This window comes from Neolamprologus multifasciatus, chromosome 22 (assembly GCF_963576455.1).
Source record: "Neolamprologus multifasciatus chromosome 22, fNeoMul1.2, whole genome shotgun sequence".
Taxonomy (NCBI): Eukaryota; Metazoa; Chordata; class Actinopteri; order Cichliformes; family Cichlidae; genus Neolamprologus; species Neolamprologus multifasciatus.
In genome coordinates, this window is record NC_140459.1 from 7,708,927 (window position 1) to 7,730,929 (window position 22,003).

Below are 22,003 nucleotides of genomic sequence, written 5' to 3' on the forward strand. Positions count from 1 at the left end.
TGATTTTCACTTCAATGTGTGGCTGCTAGTGGAACTGACACACTCCTGCTCCAAATAAAGTCACGGAAACAATCAAACACGGATTAAACGGGTTAACAGTGAGCACTGTCCAATGAAAGTAAGAATAGGTTTTTCCTCTACAGAGAAGAAGCTCATAAAAGTCATCAGGCTTATAAATTTACAGTTACCAGCACCTCAGACTAAGCTTTCAGACCCATTTGAACAACAGCTGTTTGTAGAGGTTTGTGTTAATCAGTCCTTGCTCAAAAAACATTAGTGAGAAAACTATTGAGAAAGAAAATCCTTAAGGACTTGTTTAGAATTTAGTAGGTTGATTTTTAGATTTATTAGTAAATATGTGGCTTAACGATTTAAAAAGAATTCAAGGTAACTTAACTGGGCGTTCATATCACACTGCAGTGACACTGAGGTTTGCCTTAGTGGGAAATTATTTTGCTTTTAGCATTTCTCTAGCCCACGTAACAAAAACGATCACAAGAGAGAGACATGGCAGTCAACAAATCCTGGACTGAATTTTATGGGAGTGTTGTGCAACAGCAAACATGGTGGTAGAAGTAGAATGTCCAGGAAGAAAAAAAACACATGTTAAAACCTTACTAAAAAAAATAAAAAGGCCTCTGCTCAATTATTCGATCACCTGAATGTTGAAATGTCTGTGGGCAAGACACTAAACCTCATGTTTCCCCTGATGTATCCAATGTGCCTGTTGATTAAAAGGGCTTAGGCATGAAAAAAGCACATGAATAATGTGGGTGAGTGAGGCTTGTAGTTAGAGAGTGCTCAAATTAAGAAGAAAAGTACCATAGAAGTACTGCACTACTTCAGTCCCTTGGCTATTAGATCACACATCTCTGGCAGATGTCATTTAGACAATTTGTTTTATTGCCATTTGTCTATTCACCTCAATGTTTGTTGATCTGTAACTTGACATGTAACAGTGTTTGTAATGAATGTTTCAGGTTTGTAGGTTATGCAGGTTAGCTGCAAATGATTTTTTTTTCCTGGGATCAATAAAGTGATCTGAATCTATACAAACTCACATGTGAATCCAGTGTTTACTATAAGCTACAGTCACCCAGTCTGATTCATAAAGCACTTAATTTAGTGTCTTTAAGCTTATTTCCATCACACATGGCTACCTCCTGAGTCACAGCCACCCTTAACCTAACTGGCAAGGCATGTGAAGGAAAAGCCGACACGTGCTCCAAGTATGTGGGAACTCCTTCAAAACTGGCTTCAGTGGGCAAAGCTTTTCTTCAGAGCAAAAGGAGACACCTTTGACAGACTGACAAGACTTAAAACATCCTCAAAGACCAACTTTTACCAAGGATCAAGGTGTAATTTCTCTCCATTTTTCACCACGATAGAGTAAAAAAAGGAACTTTGTAACTAAGTGGCTGCAAAATCATCAAATTCAGATTTTGAATCCAAGGCTACATTCCTCAGATGTTAATCGGATTGCAAATCCATGGTTAATCCTTAAAAAGCAAGTGGACGAAGAAGCCCACAAACTATGATCAAGTTCAAGCTCCGATAGGGCAGGAATGGATCACCATCAATCAATATTCGACCCAGAAGCTGATGTGCTGCATGTCAGCAAAGGTTAATGCTGATTCTGCGTAGATGTGACTTATTTATCAATGAAAGTCTTTGATCTGTCTACGTCATATCATAGAAACATTCAAAATAATCAAGTGTTTGAAACGCTGCCCATGACCGTTAAAGTATTATTTTCAAAAGGTAGAAGAGAGTAAAAATATGGAAACCCCATGAGTGTGTATGAATCTGCAGAAACACATTAAAAAAATGAGGGACGCTCAACTCAGATGGACTTTTTTCTTTTTTTTTTTTATTACGCATACAGGTGTTTTGGAAACAAAACAAAAAAAAGAGGAGAGACCACCTCAGCCTCACCTGAACACGTTTCCTTAATGCTCATCATTATAAACCAACACAAAAAAGGATGAGATGACAACAGTGACAAAACACAACGTTAAAAAAAAACAAACCACAACAATACAACCCAGGAGAAAAGACACGAGACGAGAGGAACAAGTGGAATGATGAAAGAAAAAATGGCAAACACATCAAAGAGAAGATAACGGACCGCATTAGAGCAAAAAAAAAAAAAAGAAAAATACACAAGGAGTCGAGGAGATGAGAGACACATTCATCGAGTTGTGAACAACAATCAAAACAGATGCCTTTCGTCCTTCTCTACTGGTTTTTTGTTTTAAAATCAGGTTGGGAACAGCGATACAGCAGAACAGGAAATTAAGAAGAGAGCAAAATCAATATTCACAAAGGAAAAACTGTAAAACACCTGATATATATATATGTTTAAGCACACACACGACTCCTCAGAGTTACACTCCTATGTCCAAAGATCACAAGTTGTTCAAAGATTAACTTTAATTTTTTTTCACCCTTCAATTATGTTGGACCATTTTCTTGCCAAAGTGCTCCCTTTGTATAGCCATTATTTTCTAAAGTGGAATATAATAGTGTTGCTGACCTTTCCGTGTTTTATTAGTGGGGACCCAAAGGAAGGAGCGAGACTGTGTTGGTGTTATGGAAGAAAATGTAGAGGAAGTGTGTTTTACCAGAGGTTTAAAGCAAATAAATAGTGGAAATCAACAGGAATTCATGAGGAGGAGGCGGCGGCGGCTGTTAGTGGGGTGAACTGCTGCTGAAACCAGTCATGGTGTGCAGTCTGTGCAGGTCTGCAGCCATCATCAGTCATTCGCCTTTAGGCCTAAAGGAACAAACTGAGGTACTTTCACATACAGATACATAGAAAGCAGATCAACCTGCAGGTGTGCACGCTTTGAAAGAAACAGCACAGGGTAGCACAAGTATCCACTGATTAGCTTTATTTCTGTTGGACTCTGATCATATACTTCCATGATGTTTGATCACATTTATTTAAAAAAGAAAAGAGGAAAGAAGCAGCATGGCAGCCTTGTGTGCAAGATTCAGTAAAAAGAGCCATTGCTGTTAACGATGCAAGACCTGGACAGGCCGCAGTCATGATTGGAAAAGATGGGTTGGCGCTCACTATCCCCGAGTCAAACTCTGCTGGGTACCCAACACTGGAGTGAAGCTGCAGTCAGACCAGATAACAGAAGGGTTCAGGAGACAGGGCGGGTAGGATTGCAAGCATAAACAAATGGGCAATTACATGGCAGGCCTCTACAAGCTTGTAGATTATGCTGCATTTTATTTGTGTTTCTACTGCTTATGTTCATGCACCCAACTTTTAGGCTGTAGTCATAAAGCAAGAATGAATAAGAAGCCAAATCCACCTTTTTCCCCCTCAAACTCATGCACCTTGAGAGCGATCACATATTAAAGTTTCACGCGACTCCACCTGTGAAGCTAAGAAGGCACGTCAAACTGCAGGAAAAAGAATTAGGATGGATAATCTGGTCTGACTGCACCTTTAAACAGCGGTGTGTTTGCAGGCGAGTACTAACCTGCTTATTTGCTCTGTGTTAATCTTGATTTTCTTGATTTACAAAGTCACACAGCAATGCCAGAAGGATAAGTGTAGCAATGAGTGAGAAGCTAAATGATGTAAAAATGAGGGGAAATGAGAATGAGGCAACAGACAGAAGTTGAAAAACGGAAGCCAAACAGGAATTTAATGTTTGAGTTTTCAGTGTTTCTCCCTCCGAAGGCTAAGACGTGTGAATGCAAGCACTTCAAATCAGTGTGTTTGACAAATCTGTTAACAGTATGAGTGTTGCTTGACCGCAGGAGAAGCATTTGGTTGGTTTAGCAGTGTGGGTCAAATCATCGTTATCATCGTTACTAAATATGTGCGTGTTCGTGTATGTTTGCCGTCTCGTGGATGTGTGTGGGAGGGGGTGCTCATGGCTGTTTCCTGTGGGAGAATGGCAGAAAAGGGGTGAAAGGTCAGTGTCTCAAAGGGGGTCACAGTGGGGATGAGGTGAGGTCAGATCCGGGGCAAAAGCTTCTCGATAAATTCCTTTACAGCTGCCATCTCCTGCAAGAGAGCAGACCAAATGTTGGTACAGTGGAGAAGCTGAACAGATGATTCAGGACTCATCTCAGCTGAAAAACAGGCTGGACTGGAAATGTAACGCTGAGGCTGTTCACACGAATGGAGAGAGCAGACTCTACTTCATCAGGAAGCTTAGGGTTTTCCAAGAAAAATGTGTGCAGCAAAATGTTGCACTTTTTCTGTTGCTAGTGCAGTTTTCTTTCTAGCCATCTGCTGGGCTAACAACATCAAAGCCCGTGACACTAGGAAGCTTAACTAGCTGTGCTGGAGACTCGTATATAGCCCACAGACTTCATTATTGAGAGGAGGACGTTCTGTAAACTCCTACAACCCTGTTTTTCTACATATATGTGTATAAACATTTGATTTGCAAACCTTCTTTAAGACTTTTCCTTTGATTCAAGTGTCAAACTGTTAAAATCACAGCGTTTTAGAGACATCTACATTTGAAAGAACAGCTTTAGAAGCAAATCTGAAACATTAAAAATCACGGGTAATAAAAATTGTACCAGAGACCCAAGCGGTTCTGTTTTGATCTACCTGCAAAGTTTGAGCTGGAAGAATGCATCATGGATAAAAAACAACAACCCTTGTTTAGAGTTTATCCTCTAAATCAGGGGTGGGGGAACTCGAGGTCTCAAGGGCTGGTGTCCTGCAGGTTTTAGATGCATCCTTGATCTAATACAGCCGATTTAAATGGCTAAATTACATCCTCAAACTATCTTGAAGTTCTCCAGAGGCCTGGTAATTGTCTTCAAGATTTTTCTCTTGAAATAAAAATTTCATTATCTTTATTTCAAGAGAAAAACCTTGATTTAAAGGTTTAATTAACATTGCCTAATTCACCCAGGTGGATGATGCAATGCTTTTGTTTTGGTGAATGTAATCAGGATGTCACAAAAATGTAAATTAGCTAAATATTTGATTCAACCTTGAAAGAAGTAAAACAAGCTTTTTAGAAGAAGTTATCAGTGTGATTTGTGAACAACAGTACCTGAGGACAGGAGCTGTGAGGGAGCCCTGGGAAGGTTTTAAAGGTAATCATTTGAGGGTTGACTATGGATTTGAGTTTTTCTGCCGTCATGGCACCAAACTGCACAGGGATCATGGCGTCCATCTCACCGTGGCACTGCAGGATTGGGAGGTTCTTATTGCCGCTTGACGCCTGTGGGACAGACATAGAAGTAGAATTTAGCTTTGAGCGTAGCTTTCTCACTAAAACCGTCTGGCAGTGTGACATGTTAAAAATCATATGAAGGTATCAGCATTGTGTTGAAAAGAGGAGCAGGCAGGAGAAGGATGTTTCTCCTCTGCAGTGAAACTGTGACTGTACCGATGGGAAACTCCTGTGAAGTGGAAGCCAGCAGCTGAGGGCCACAACACCAGCCAACTGGTGCTGGCAGGTCAAGGCGGTATACAAGGACAAGGCCCCACCCTGAGGAGCAACACAGGAAGCAGACAACCTTTAATAGATGCATTTACAATATTGATCTTGTATATAAAATAATGTAAATGCAATTCACAACATGTAGCACCAAGACAAAAAAACCCACCTGAGAGAAACCGCCAAGTATTATACGGTTTGGAGGGATCCCATTTCTGGCCTCGTGCTCGATTATGGCCTTGACTGTGAGAAGCAAGAATAACCCGTTAGTGAAGCCAAACAAAGGGGTGGGTAGCGTAGAAGAAGGAATAAATAAGTCTGATGTGGCAAATTTCCAACAAAAATGTTCCACTTGACTTCCTGTCAACTTTGCAGCTGGCTTAAAAAATGTAATCCATACTTGGCATGTGGATATTCAAAGAAAAAGGTTTTTATAGCTGCTCTGAAGAGGGTGAAGACAGTCTTCATACACAGCAGTGACATTTTATAACAGTCTAAATAAGAGGATAACAGCACACACTTTTAGAGATTTTCTCTTTTAAGTTTTTTTTTTGTTTCTTTTTTTACAGACAAGTACATACGCAAAGACTGTGAACATTTTTCACAAACTAACTAATCAGTGTCAAGAACATCCCTTTTAAATCGCCTACATAACATTAATCTTACTATTAAGTATAATCAAGCCTCTCATAGTCTTACAGTTGAATTATATTTTTTAAATTTTATTTACACAGCACCAATTCACAACTACAGTTGACTCAAAGTGCTGTATTCTTAAATGTTCATTAAATAATTAGACAAATTGCGGGTGTGTGTTAAACCTTAAATTTTTAGCAGAGTTTTTGATCTATTTTACAGCAGAGGGATTTATGATGTAAGCATTTAAAGCATTTCTAAAGATTCTCAAGTCTCAATCCTGGAGGCTGGGAGGAGACCCAAATCTCTGGTGGCACAATTTGTGTCTATGAACAAGAACAATCATCCATTAAACATTTTGCCCTGAAGTTGCACTAAAAATTCTCAGATTCACAGACTTATTTTCGAAGCTTGGCTGTTAATAATGTCATAAAGAGGGGATAATTTATAGGGTCATCTTAGGCATGCAGCTCTAGCTGTGCCTACAGAGCCGCTGCCTTCCTGATGCTCAAACATTCTGCTTGTGAGGGGCAGCCAATCAGAAGAAAGCTGTCTTAAAGGTGGAGGAGCTAAAACAGCTTGTTTCAGAGTGATCTAAAAGGCTGCACCAAGGCCCAGTACTGGAAAGCAAAATAATAGGTGCACTTTAAGTATTTCACATTTATATATTTAATGGTGTAAGCACCCTCTTTAGCTTAAGCCATTATTCAAGGAGTTAAGGTGCATACAAGAGAAGATACTAACCACTAAATAGAGGGATGTAAAACCAGATTGAAGCTGCAGCAGTCTGGAAGCTTTCCAATCACCGTTTAATGACAGCGTATTAGCGCTTCCCTGCTATTATCAACCCACACACGTGGCCCTTGTTCGATATTTAAACACATTAAACTCACTGTTTTCTGCTGCCTTCTTGATTCCAGATTCGTCCTCTGGAGAGTCGGGGCTGAGACCCATGAGGTCAAACCTGCACACAAGTAAAGCCCAGCGTAAGGAAAATGAATGGATACAATTGCAGTATTGTCAATGGCAATATGGGAGGCTATTGTGGTTTCCAGGGAAACAATGGCATCCAGTGTTGAGCTAAAAGGCCGCCTCTTTCATCACGCCAACTCACCACGCGGGCATCATCGACTTCATGTTGAGTGTAACGGGAATGGGGGGCCTGCAGCGGAGGAGAGGCAATGAAAACATGACGAGAAAACAGCAGCCAGGAGCTACGTTACAGTAACACATTATTAACTCCAAACGACTTGAATGACTGGCAAAAATTTGGCTTAAAACGCACCAAATAAACATTACAGAGCATTTATTTGCCTACAAGTCTTTTTTTTTTTTAAAAACCAATCCACATAAGTCCCGACAAACAAAATTCTTAGAGGCATAAATCAAATCGTGACATGAGAAAAAAAGACTTACGCGTGGGGGCAGATAAACTTGACGTGAGGCAGCCGGATCCCAGTCAAAGTATCCGCCCACCCATGCCTGACAGAAAACAGAGAGAGCAGCTCTTTGTTCCTAATCAAGCAACAGTAAAACCACTAATATGCAGCACATCCACCCCAAAAGCATTACAACCAAGTCCATGAAAGTCACTTCAACGCTGAAGTAACGCGTGTAGAAAATTATTTCTCTTGATGTATAACGATCAGCATGCGTGAAATGATTTTTCATCTCCATTACAGAGGAGCACTAAAACTGTACTGAGGACAAGCTGTCATCATGTACTGATTTAAGTAGTTTTTTAAATTAGACATTCATAATGTCGTAAATGCTGCTTTATGAAATTCAACCACATGAATGTTGGCACCAATTACACATGACTAAAGGCCACTAAATGCATGTTATTAAAGTCAAGTGCAAAAGCAGCAAGAGCCAAATGCAGGATTTTAAAATTAATTATTGTCATTAACTCTGCATCACCACCCTCTGCTACTGTGCTGTTTATGTAATGATTTGTACATGTAGGAATGTTTCTCCTGTGAATTTTCTGCTCACATTCAGCCCAATGAAACAAACATTTAAACAAAAAAAGGGAAAGACAACTCAAATTATGTGAACTATAATTACAAAGGAAAAAAAATCAATTAGGTGCCGCTTAAAGTGTGATCCAAAAGGTCTGGGCAGCTTTTAAGAATCAGTTCATCTTCTCTTCCATCTCTGGCCTGCTTTCAGCCTGGCTCCCATTTTTAGATCGCTCCCTGGAAATCCTGTTTTGACCACTTCATCACAGACCTCAGCTTCTCTTTCAAAGTGACATGGTTTGTGTGTGATGATGATGACGATAACCTATATTAATACACATATCTGCGTATACATATACACAGATATATGTGTGCATACAAAATCAACAAAATCTATGTGACATGAAATACCAACTCAATCATAATGTCCGACTTGGAGTAGGAAGGAGCAGGTACATAAATATTAATCCCTACACCATACTCAACACTCTGTTGGTTTACCATGATCATTGGCACACCCACTTCCCTGTCTATGTCTATATACAGACATAATGATTAACATAAATATATATATACTATCAGGCATCGTTTTCAAATTTCTCCAAAAGCAGGTTTTGGAAATTCTTTGAACTGAATAATGCTTGAACCTTGTTGCAGGTTCACTGGAAAACTGTTCCAGTTATACTCCATAAATGGAAATGCAAAACGTTTTAACTATTATCCACATATCAAGAGTCTTGGTGATGAGCTGAACCACAACACAGCAGGTTTCAGCTGAAGAGCCTGCAGTGCCCAGGCGCCCAGGAGGAATCCTGGTCAGATACCCAAACCACCTCAACTGGCTCTTACTGTGAGCCCTTCTTGAAAAGTGGAGCTCTTCATCCTACCTCTAAGAGAGAGTCCAGACAGCCTTTTGGAGAAAAGTACTTGTATCTGCAATTCGATTCTTTTTGCTTGACTCAGTTTGTGTCCACAGGTGAGAGCAGGAATGTAGGGTGACCAGTAAATCCTACAGAGCTCACAGTGTCCGTGCCTGAACAGGCGTCCACAGAGAAAGCAATTCACTTGCAAATTGGTTTGCAGCTGACAGGTGGTTGCTAGCAGATAGTTCAGGCTCTGGTTGCCTAGGCAACCCTCTAATATATTTACTACCCTATAATACGGTATGTCAATCAGTGGTAATCTTTGCTCTCAGTGGTAGTCGCTTCAATCACTCGCCTTGAAGTTGAGAAACTGCAGACTCGCTTTGTGTTTGCCTGGCATCACATTAAAATCGCTGAATATCGCAGACTTTCTACATTGTTGCCATATTACTGCTAGCTGTTTCCTGTGTGGACGCTTCTTAACACTAGAACACTAATGTCGCGTGATTTTCATCAAGTGTTGAATAAAAATTACTTAGTGGTAATTTCCAAGGGAATTCATATGGTAAAACATTTATAGTCAGCTGGTCTTTTGTTGTCTTTTCCCACAGATGTCAGAGATTCAGTGAGAATGCACCTTTACTTGACAAGGCTAATGTGTCCCAGGAGTGAGTGGACAGAAAAACAACTTCCCAGTTTCATAATTTCTTTGTTTTATTGGGTATATTATATCAGATAAAAACATACCCAGCATTAGTGATAGTGTTACAAAACTGGCCGTTAGTGTTGTGGGCTTAAAGCAGGCATTATAATTGCAGCTTGCTTGATGTATGCCTGCGGTTGTATTCACAATTGCTGCACTGTTGTGTAGTGTCTCCAGAGATGAATCCGCACTAGCCTAACACTCACCATTCGATAATGAAAACTGCATCTCTCTGACCCAAGCGCACCCTAGCAAACTTTATGCCTTTATGTTGCTACATGAATGCTTTTTGGTTTTTCCTCCACCATACACTCTGAATTTGTCCCTGTAACATTTTGAGCTGTGCGAGGGAAACCTTTAACCAGAAATGATGTGGTCTGTAGATGATGGCATTTGAGGCTCATCACCTGTTCTATTCACCAAAAGCATCTCCCTCAGATTTGGCTCAAAATACAAATCTTGGTAAATGTCTGTTTTGACAAAAGAGGTAAAAATACGAGTGGTCAGACAAAACTCCAACAAGGCGATCTACAAAAAACAACCCAGCTATGCTGAAAGCGTCCCAAAGGTGCACAAGAAGATATCCTTCAAGGTATGATCAGAAACTTTTTAACTGCAAACTGAAACTGAACTTTTTAACTGCACCTCACAGAAAACAGAAATATAGTTACTCACCCTGAGTCTCCCAAACCATGAAGGAAGATCACCTGCAGCACAGATGGAGACAGCAGAATTATTTTCTCTTACACAAGCTTCACAAATATATGGAAAACACTTCCTTCTAAATGCAGACACAGAGGCCTTATCTGTTCCCAGTACTGATTGGTAACAGAAACTTTTCTTCCTGTGATCTGGACAGTATGTTCAAGTCCATCTTGCACTTCACAGATGAAAAACAAAAAAACTCTTTGATCTTCAATACAATTTACCAGCCTTCTGGACACAGAGTGCTACAGCCACAAGTTTGCAGAAGAAAACCGGGTGCCAGTCTTACATTCCTGCCAAGATCTACTCTCACTGCGAGTTTCCACACATGATACTTCCTGCAGAGAAACCATGAAAGGGACTAATGACAGTTCAGAGAATTGGCTCTTTGCGCAGATCAAAACACTTTTCTTCCATGTAGGGTTCAGAGCTGGAACAGTCAGCTTTGATCCTGATGTTTAACAAAACCCTGCACGGTATCCAGTAACAGCCTGATAAGAGACTTATTTAATTTTCACTCTGAGATCCAGCTGAGTGTTGACACAATGGGCCTGATTACTCTGCTGTAACACTCGTTACATGTGCTGCTGCAGGTGAAGCTACAGGTGAGCCATAAAACAGGACTGGCATGGCTACAGAAGTACAAAAAGTCAAATTTCTTGATATTGATCACAGTGCTGGGTGGAAATTTGTATCTCTATCTGTGTCTCCATGTGTTAGCCCTGCGACAGACTGGCGACCCGTCCAGGGTGTACCCTGCCTCTCGCCCTATGGTAGCTGGGATAGGCGCCAGCACATGCCAGTTCTATATTTGTTAACTACATTTCAAGAAATGTTTGATTATTGTTTCTATTAGGCCTCAGATGGGTCAATAATTGGCAGCAACACAGATTTGCACGCATTTTAGTTTTTTTTGTGCTGTCAGATATAAAGCAAACTGACATTCGTGATCCCAAGGACATGTCCCCAGGACCCTCTGAGGGCTAGTATTGATTTGTGGGTCTTTGTGCAGGTGGCTTATCATTTACTCAGGTGTGTGTAAAATAGGTAAGTATATAAACACCATTTTTTCTGCGACTGTTATGGGTTTTGTTTTTTATTTAAATTACACCTGTCTTATTAGCCTGAATGTTTCCACAGCACAGATGTGACACCAAGGTTCACCGTACTTCACAGAAGTGTGAAGTGCCACTCTGAAACAATTTCCATTCGCTCTTACGCCAAACTTTGTGTCACAAGTGACAGCTTTGAGTACCTCATAGTCTTTGTCTCACCTGTTTTTCTGTTTCTATTTGGGCGGAGTTGCCCGAGCAGCCAAAGTCAAAATTAAAAGCACTGTTTGATTAAGGCCACAAAAACACTCCAGCAGCGTTTGAGGTAAATAAAGTTATGTTAGGTTTTGTGCTTTCACTCACCGCCGCGGTCTCCTTCTCCACCCCAGACACCGTCACAGCCTCGGCGAGCAGCGGCACAGACATGTTGTTGCCACACATACACTGTAAGAGGTGCTGGAGACAAAAACGAGAACAGAAAGAAAAAAAAAAAAAAAGATTTCAGCTGCCTGCAGATTGCACAGTGAGAAGCGACTTCAAGCTAAACAAAATGCTTCATTTAACACTCACACATTTTGAGATAATTTAAGCATTTTCACAGTTAACTCTAAGACTTTTTACACAGCAGATCAAAACTGTAAAATCCGCTCAAAGTTCATGGCAGCTTCTTTTATTCCTGTAGCAGAGAAGGAAGTTGAGTCATGACACTAATCTTCCGGAGTTTTTTCTGGAGGATACATGTTTTTAATACTAGAAATCACTGGATATCACACAGCTCCTTTACTCCAACAGAATCCGCTCTAATCTCAAATCAAACTGGTTTAATAATATAACATTTTCATATTCGCCTAACAAGCAAAAGATCATCAGTTTGATGGTGTTACGGTGACCTCTCACGAATAAGGGAGCATCTGAAAGTAGCTTCTTCATTCATATTCTAGTTTTTCTCTTTCATTTATATTTGGAACAGTTCTTGCTTTTACTTTCTCTTTCTATCTTTGTCATTGTCATCCAACAGCCTCCTTGTGGATCTTGAATGTGCCCCAGGGGCTTGAAACTACTCATGATCTGGCATATTGGATGGCTTTGCAGAGGACAAAAATTACAAAGGAGGAGGGTTTAAACTTTGGACTCTGACATGTTCTCTGGAACCAAGTTGACAAAAATTAATCAAGATGAACCAGGTTAACTTAATACTTAATTTAATCAGGGGCAGAGGTCTGAATCACTGTCAGCTTTAATACATGCAGCCTTCATACTGACATTACCCACGGTATACCACACTCCACCAAAGCAAGGAGTTTAAACCATGCTGATTGGTTTCTTTGATTTACTGCAGCAGGATTTATTTTACCTGGCTGAATGTGGAAAAACTAAGAGGAACCAGATGAAGATTCAGTTATTTCTTACAATGTTTTCAGAAGAATTTAAATGTACTCACAATAAAAGAAAGTGACCAACTTGAAGGTTGTTTTTTTACTAGGGTAGAAAACATTAGCTTTAGTGGTCCAGTCCACTCAGAGCTCAGTTTATACTTGTTGCGCGGCTCTCAGATTTTGTACCCTGGGAGGCTCGGCTGAGATGAAAGGTGCGAGCGTACGATACTGTCAGTCGTTGCTACGATTTCAATGATAAATCACTATTGAAGCTCAGATGTTGTCAGATTACAGAGAGGGAGAGACAGCTTTCTGTTTGTTGATGTGTGTTTTTTTTATGAGTGTTGCCATTCATACATGCATTCACGAGTGTCAGCATTAATGGTTACTAGGCTGTGATATCGTCACAGGTGGAGAAGCCAACAACGAATGCAGTGATCACAAACTTATTTTAAGAGCAAACTGTGCTGCATGAGTCATGTGAACTTAAAATAGTTCCGTTAATATAACGTGCAACTGTAAATTTATTTGGCAATAAAAATAGAGATATGCACGACCAGAACAGTTCTGCCCGCTACTCAGCAACAGAAGTGTTTGCAGCTATGACCAACCTACAACACAGACACAGCGCAGAAGCATAAATCTTTTAGATCTCACATGGTTAAACTACTTTTTCATATTTTCTTAATCTACAACAGTTATAAATTAGTAATGATTTGCAAACCAAGTGAGACTGTGACTGTGACCACTGCACAAAGGTTGACTCCTATCAGGTGACCTGTGCAATCGCAAGTGGTCGTGAGTGTGCAATGCCCTCAAACCTGCGAGCAACCATTTAGTCACCGCAAGTTCCAGCCGGTTGCAGATTGTAAACAAAATTCAATGAAATCATCTGGCAGCCGCCGACTGTTTCGATGTTTTTTAAGTAACATTGGTTTTACTGTAAGTTTGCTTTACGTCAGCTGTGACAGAGTAAACAGATGTACAGACATGCTGCTACTAGCAGTATGTAAGGTAGCATTGCTAAGGTTAACCAGTTTAACTAATCTGACATCAAGCAATTTATGAGACTTTCAAATATGATCTGATAACTGAAAAACATATTTAATGATTTGAAAAGGCGCTTAAATAAACACATTATCTGTACAGACATATCTGAACTTAGCCTGCCACACTGGGGTTAATTTAGCCTCCTTTTGGAATGCTTTCTTATTTTCAGACTCATCTATTACTTATTTTCTTCTCCTGTTTAACTGACCAGTAAATCAGTAGCCAGGAACATCACTAAAAACACCGAGTTGGGTGTACTGTATTATAAAGAACACGGGCCAATATATGGAAATCATGCTGGTAGAGCTATATTTACACTGGATTATGAAGTTCATTACATTTCGCCTTCTCTAAGCCTCACTGCTCATTCAATACCAAATGTTCACCTCCCCAGGATGTATTCAAATATTTAAATAGAGCACAGCCTATTCAAACCAGGGGCTGTGCAGATGCATGTCGAGAGTTATTTGCGTGTAGCTCAGAAGGACTGGATGTTATTTGGACATCAGCGGTGACATTCAACAGCTCTCTCTGTCAGTTATAAAAACCTCATTATCAGTGCAGCCATTCATTTGTCACACAGAAACAACAAAGGTCAACATATCGCTCACACATGCAAACACATAACGAAGCTGCTGGTGAAGGTAAAGCAGTCAGTAAAAAAAAGCATTTGTGCCATGCAGGTTTCTGTAGTCAGCAACTGAATAGACCCATCAAATAAACTAAATGCCCTCTCTTGACTGTAAAATGGACCGCTGACTGGCGCGATTCAGCCGTCAATAACAGGCAGGAGATCAGGTTGTTGTTTTACAGTAAAGTCCAGCAGTAAAAGCCTCTAACGTCCTGATGTTGTTGGACAGGATATGGGAGACGGGACGGGTGGGTCAGACAGCAAACTGTCCGATTGGTAAACGGGCAACAAGGAGACAGGGAAATGTGGAAGCACAAAGGTTAATGTATAAACCTTCAGCGCCTCGGCTGTTAAAATTTCACAGATGTTAAGATCAAGCAGCTAAATGCTGCACATGCTGTCCGTACCAGGTGACAAATCATTAGCTGAAGGTCATATCTGCAGCCGAAATATGTGAAATCCAAAGTGTGGACAATAGAAGTCTGTTTGTTTTTTGCATCAACTGATAAATGAGTACTAAATTAATAATGAATGGGCAAGCTGCAGGAAATAGCCTTTTTTTTTTTTTTTTAAATGGTAAACAGGATTAGCAGGGCAAAGAGTGAAAATTTGTTGTAAAGTTAACATTTTGTGTTTTCCAACAAATTGTGCTGCTTTTTCTGCACAGAGTGAATATGCATGAAAAAAAAAAAGTACTTCTACATCCAAACGACTTGTTAAAAACTAAAAGAATATTGCTGCTCAGCTCTCAAAATCTGAATATACAAAATAATATGTTCACTGAGCTATTTATGCTAAAAGAACACCAGATTAATAACCGATTCCTTACAACTTATAAACATCAAAGAATTACATTTTTCTATCTAAACGTATTTGATTTAACTTAAATAAATATTTGGAATTCTAAGGAATATAAGTATTTAATATTTCATTAAAAAAGGCACAAGTTAGATAACGGACAGGTTAAAACAGTCTTGATCTCGAGGTTGGAAGCCATTTGACTAAAATCCCAAATTTTATTTTTGAATTTTTGGGTGTAATTAAGCTCCTTTCTTCATGCTGCTTCATCAAATACTTCTTACCTAACTATCTGTAAAAAATCCAGGGTAAAAATAAACTTCTTGATGGGAATTTCAAAAAAATTCAGGTATGTATCATCAGTTTTCTCAAGGGATAAAGAGAGAAAAATATCTAAAAATACCACTGACATTATTTTTGAGTGGCCATTTTATTCAATATTTTTATGAAATTCTATGTAAAACTAATTTAACTGCTTCACGAATATGGACTCTAAAAAGTGCAGTGTAGTAATGAAGTATTCGTAAGCGGCCAACTCATGTGGTAGTGCATTAAATGTCAGCGCATTACGTGTCAGCTACCTTGTGTTTATATGCAGCGACAGTCAATAGAAACAAAATGCTGGGACTTCATTCCCCTTCTGTGTATCATATTTATCCCTCAAGTTTTTCAGATTCCTTGTACATTTCCCTCACATCCATTTCTGGTAGCTTCAGCAATCCTGCTCAAGGAATTGCCATCATTTTGGAGTCATTATTATTATTAATATTATTATTGGGGGAATTGACAGTACTGAACAGGCCACGTACAATAGTTTTGGTCTGCGTCAATGTGACATTTACTTTACATTTCTAGAGAGTTGCAGGTCATGTTACGGCAGAGGGGTTTCAGATGGGTTTGTAGTTCTGACGTAGCTATGATGTAGACATTCATCTGAAGCATAAATCCCCACAAAGTCCCTACACTGAAGATAAATAAAAATGATTTTTCCCCCCTCATATTCATGCCTTCATATGTGTGAAACCATTCACCTGACCATTTTAAATAATAGTATGTGACTTGTATGTAAGAAACTGAATAAAATATTCTCTAAAAGCCAAAGTGAGGTTTCTACAGACCATAAAATCTGCTATCAGTGATCGGGTGTTCAAGCATCCATCATTCCATCTTAACATGAGCTCCACTCCTGTAGTCCAATTTCACAGACCAGATATTTACCCTAAAAATTTGAAGGACCTCTCTTCAGTAGTTAACTTTAAAATCATGATACTAGAAGAACATCTAAAAACACCTGAGCAAATTTTACATTTTGTTTCAATTCTATTATATACATCGTTCCTCTGGATATATATATATATATATTATTTATCATTATCTCTTCTGTACAATTTAAAATGAGCTTACTGTATTTAATTTTATTGTGCTATTTTACATAATATTTTGGCTGCTCACATGAAAATGTTGCAACCTATAAATACAAATACAAAATTGTTCACCTTGTCTTATAAACTTGTTCTCCTGGTTAAATAAAAATGGAAAACAGACCTCATTTCTGAGTTTTTTCTGCAAAAGATTTTAAACTGAGTAGGAATCGCTCTTTTTTTTTTTTTTAAAGAAAACACACAAGAATCCAATTAAAGAGCTTGCTTTAAATAAATACTAATCCAGCATTAACAAATTGAATTTAGCTGCACTCTAGACGCTGACAGGGAACAGGCAGAGACAGAGTGAAAGCAGGCAGCATGAATGCAGAAGTGAAAGAAAGAAAGATGATAAGAAGATAAACGGAGGAGTGCAGGTACAATCGGACAAACTGTTCAAACAAGTAGGAAGAGCTCAGGAAACATGGTAGCATAAGCAAAGAAACAATTAATCTCTGTTATACAGTTTTTTCTACCTGTTATTGTTCAGCAGATTTACAATGACCCATAACCCAGAGACCCAGCACAAAGCACTGTGTGGGCTTTCAAAGTAGGCTCCAAGAAACAACGGCTCACTCACTCTCAATGTGCTTCTGGAGGAGGCTGCTGGTTAAAAATAGTGTACCACCATCAAGTCCAATTCAAGCTGCGTCTTAAAAAATGAAACAAGCCTCGTTTTATTTAACTCTGCAGTTTCCATCATCAGAAATCTCTCGCTTTACTCAGTAATTATGTAAAACAAAGTGCCCAAAACCTGCATATTTATGCATCATGCCACAAATGGTAACCAGTTATGGAATGACGAGAAGAACGGCATCTAAAATATGCCGGAAATTTTACAAATCATGTGCTCCAGGGGCCAATCTGTTAGATAGATAAAACTTTATTAATCCCTCGGGTGGGTTCCTCTGAGAAATTTGGTAATTTCCCAGAGGTAATTTCCCAGGTAATTTGTATTTGTTGCCTTTACACTAAACGTTTAGCTTGATTATATGTTTAAAGCTCATAAACACTAAAACTGAAACAACTGATAACATTCCAATACTCAAAGATTTACAGCCAGGACCAACACCTCAGCATCAGAAATGAAGATCTGTTTCCTGATGTTCAATTAAAAATTATCCCAAATTGCATTTCAGATTTACATCAGTTCAAGTCTTTCTGGTTCTATCTCCAAAATAATGAGGATTTTTTCACAGTTTTGTTTGACTGCAAATTCTAGCATTCCTGGTTCTGAACAGTTTTTTTTAAAATTTCAAACAGGTTTTCATTGTATTTTCAAAAACTGGTGGCAGTGTTTCTAACCTGTTAGTTTAAGCTAAGCTAAACATCATAAACAACTGCTTCCCTCCATTCTACAGTGGACTGCATTCAGAGAAATAAAGGATACTTTATTTACTTACTTAGATACTTACTTTAACCGCGTAAGAACAATTCTTATTATTTGCCGTGCCCCATTACAATTTGAAATAATTCCCTCTGATGTTGTCTCTCGTTAAACGTTAACTCCCCACCAGGAAGTAGATGCTTTAATTCAAAGCACGTTTATTTTGTGTCACTGTTCAATCTGTTTAAATCAAACTGTTATTTCACACATGGTGTGGTGCGTGTGAGCAGATGTGAACACGGTAATCACACTCAGGTGCAGACTGAAGTAAACGCACTGAGAGGAGCTTGGAGGGGGTAGTCGGAGTCAGTTTCGAAAGAACTCCAGAGAAGTTTGTTATAGTGAAGAGGTCAATGCTGCAAGTTTGAGCTAAATACCTTCCTGTTGTCAAATCCCAGCATCCTGGGATGTGGGTGAGTACCATAGATATATAGAGTACACAAACTGAAACAACTAGCCATAAAAAGAACCAAGTGAAGTAACTTCCCCACCTCTTACTGTAGTCCAAGAAAACTGCACTTTTCCTGCTCCCATCCCGAGTAAACAAATTAGAGGTTTGAAAATGCTATTAAGAACACTTCAAGTGACCAAGCGCGGTCATTTATGATCCCGCAGTAAATTTATATGTGCTATTGTGATGCGTTTAATTCCTACCATGAATGTTATCAGTCTACTTCTGCAATTTTTCACAATAACTTCGGAGTATTTTATAATAATTGATAAACGACATGGAGAGGATAGCATAAAGGTACTTTTTGTAACACAAACATATAATATATGCATGTTTTTCTATACCGAATGCTATGATTGTAATTTTCCACTTCTAATCACGACAGTGAACCATGAATAACAGACATACAATAACAACACGCGCTGCAGTGGAAGCCTTGAGGCAGATGTCCAAAGAGATGATGAATTAGTATTTTAAACACAACACATCTGCAAACAACATGTTTGTTAAGATTTGGTGTGACGCAGACACCTGGTAGTAAATAATAAAAGTTCTTTTTAAACTCCCCTGCTAGTAATGTGTTATTGATCAAACTGTTCCTTTAATAACCACCCCATCTGTTCTTTTTTTGGAATTAAAAATAACACGAGTACATTGCAATACATAAAACTCTCAAACATATTTGCCGTTTTAAAATAAATAAAGTATTTTTCTTTACCACTTTTATTGAAACAAACACTAACCACAGGTTTGTAATAAGGAGCAGCAGAGACTGCATAAATAAAGTTGCTTCTGATAATTTTTACAACTTATCTTTCAATAAAAATGATTAAAAACCATAATCAGTTAAATTAGAAAAATTTTAGACATCTTTCGTAGCAAAAAAGTATTTCTATATAAAAGGTACATCTACATAAAATATAAAAACTGTCTTTTTAGTCTCTAAAATAGCTTTGTCTCAAGAGCTAACAAGACTTGTTTGTTCTTCTTAAAGTATAATAAATACACATTTTCCATCTATCGCGTTGGATATCATATTAAAGAAATTTGACCTCACTATTGATCAAAATCATTGTAACTTCGTGCCATAATTTTGCTATTTTTGCCTATGCAGAACACTCAAAAGTTACTGAATCAGACAGGAAATGTAACCACTAATACTGTAACACCACACTGTATTATCACATCATAGTATCTCGATTTATAGTTCATCTTTCCCTGATTTTAAAGGGTGTAATGTGATGAAGCGATACTTAGAAAAAGCACTACTCCAGTGTTGACTGACCGAATGATTAACTATATTCAATGAAAAGCAGCAGCTCCCACCACTACTTTTAGGTAAAACAGGCCAAAAAAAGAAAGAAAATGTAGCCTGTTTGGACATCACGAGTCTCCATCCTGCGTGACTCCAATTACATTTAAATCAAACACAAAAACCAGAGGCGTGCTGCAGTGTGTGCGCGTGTGCACGTCAAAGACACACACACACGAGAGCAGGCTGCTGCACTCAGCTCAGTGGCTACGGATGGCTGGCAAACAACAGGATAATATGCGGCAGTGAGTGACAGGCACCCCCCACCACCAAAACACCACCATCCTACTCCCCCTCCACCAGCAGCAGTAGCAGCAGCTAACCCCGCTCCCCGCCTGCTGATGGAGGGTTACAGCTCGGCTGGCTAGCTGATGTCAAAGAAGGCAAAGCGAAATTTGTAGAACGCCTCACGGCATCGGATAAAATGACTTGATATGGGTGTGTGAAGCAGAGGAAGCGGGTGGTGTCGAACAGGAAAGAGACAATGAATGGCTGAAGCTTAGCACTGATATGCGCCTCATCCTTATCCTCGGTAGTGATGGCATTCAGTAGCGCAAAGCCTCTGCTGCCCCAAAAACACACACTGCCTGACTCCCGACCATGCGCTCGGGTTTAATCCAGGTTTAGCCGACCACACACACACACACACACACACACACACACACAATAACCGGGAACAGTGGGAGTACAGCTGCTACTAGCTAACGTCGCGCACGCGCACGCGCACACACACATTAACTGTATTGTCTCCAACCGGTGTGTCTCTGTCTTTGGTTACTTCGGACAAACGTTACAAATCAAATTCAGACCCCAAACCCCGCCCGTTTTTTAACAGACCCTTTAAGCACTAAAAGGACCCCGTTAAGGTCCCATTCGAGTAAGGATAAATGATTTAAAATTACACCCACGGCCCGCTAGCTAACACAGATTCATACACTCACCGCTTTGCTGTCCCAGTTCACGACGGAGCGGAACTTCCGCTACTGGCCGCTCACAAGCAAGGGGCGGTACAGTGCATGGAGACGTCATCGTGTAACCACGCCCACTGTGGTCCGCATACTCTTGCTTCAGGGTTTTTACTCAAAATTTTATTATTCTTATTTTAATGTCATTTTTTTCAGTTTTACATTTATATCCAAATTAGGGAGTAAATCTGAGCGATTCTATATTTTTACTTCCTCACAAATCCTCACAAATAATCCCATTAACTGCATATATAGCTTTACTAACTGCCCACTGTTAACACCGTTATTGCACAAACGTCTTTTTTGAATGACTATGCTTATATTTAACAAATATACTTTTTTCTGTATCCATAGAAGATATTCAAAAATGTTCCAATTTCATTAACTATGTTTTTCGATCATTTTTATAAAAAACAAAAATCACTAGTCACTAGAATAAAACATTAAAGCTCTAGATGTGTTTGAATAGCTAGTACCAGGCTGAATCTCCCTTTTATCTTCAGAGTTGCCTTAATTCTTCATGGAAAGCATTCCCAAGAGATTTATTGGCTGCATATCAATGATATGAATCTCTGTTCCACCACATCCCAAAGGTGCTTTATTTGACTGAGATCTGGTGACTATGTAGGCTGTTTAAGTACAGTGAACTCATTGTCATGCTTCAACAACGAGTTTGAGATGATTTGAGCTTTGTGACATGGAGCATTTTCCTTTTGGAAGAATTTCCTTCTCAGAATTTAAAAAAAAATCCTGTATGTAAATTGCTTTTTAAAAAATGTATATATTTAATTTGCTTCTATTATAGTTTACACATGTAGAGGTTAGTTTATATCATATCGCAAGAACTGTTTATGTGCCACTTTGGTCCTTGTTGACATAAAATGAGCTCATCAGGGCATTTTAGTCATTCATACCGAGCTCACACATTCCTGTAAATGACTCCCACAGAGTGACTGAAGACTCAATTTATTTTTACTAGCACACTATTATTAAGAGTGCCATGGTGTATTTGCAGGAGGGGAAGAGTGTATAGACCATTCTTAATGGTATAAAATAGAAATAAGTATTCACTGAAAAGCTCTGGGAAATTGCAAAATGAATGTGACACGTTTATTATAGAGTTGTGAAAGAAAAAGAAGAACTGGAATACTGACTGCAGCTTTATTTCCTTCCTGATTTCATAAACTTCCTTTCACTCAAACAAGCACTGTGATATTATTGTAGAGACAAACGGAAGAGAAAGAAATGTATTAGGTAAGA

General features: G+C 39.1%; 1 protein-coding gene and 1 long non-coding RNA gene across 2 annotated transcripts in view; one reads left to right on the forward strand and one right to left on the reverse strand.

Annotated features, from left to right (window-relative positions):
• LOC146492814 (uncharacterized) overlaps nucleotides 1–22,003 on the forward strand; it is a 181,421-nt gene that overhangs the window by 62,510 nt on the left and 96,908 nt on the right. The gene's annotated exons all lie outside the window — the stretch shown is intronic.
• Nucleotides 1,168–20,821, reverse strand: lypla2 (lysophospholipase 2). Its single transcript, XM_085149328.1, has 10 exons — nucleotides 20,720–20,821; nucleotides 11,716–11,808; nucleotides 10,271–10,302; nucleotides 7,485–7,550; nucleotides 7,183–7,230; nucleotides 6,962–7,032; nucleotides 5,602–5,675; nucleotides 5,382–5,483; nucleotides 5,043–5,213; nucleotides 1,168–4,030 (listed from the first exon to the last, which is right to left on the reverse strand). Exons 2-10 carry the CDS (start codon nucleotides 11,791–11,793, stop codon nucleotides 3,980–3,982), a joined length of 693 nt encoding a protein of 230 aa, XP_085005454.1. The 5' UTR covers nucleotides 11,794–11,808; nucleotides 20,720–20,821; the 3' UTR covers nucleotides 1,168–3,979.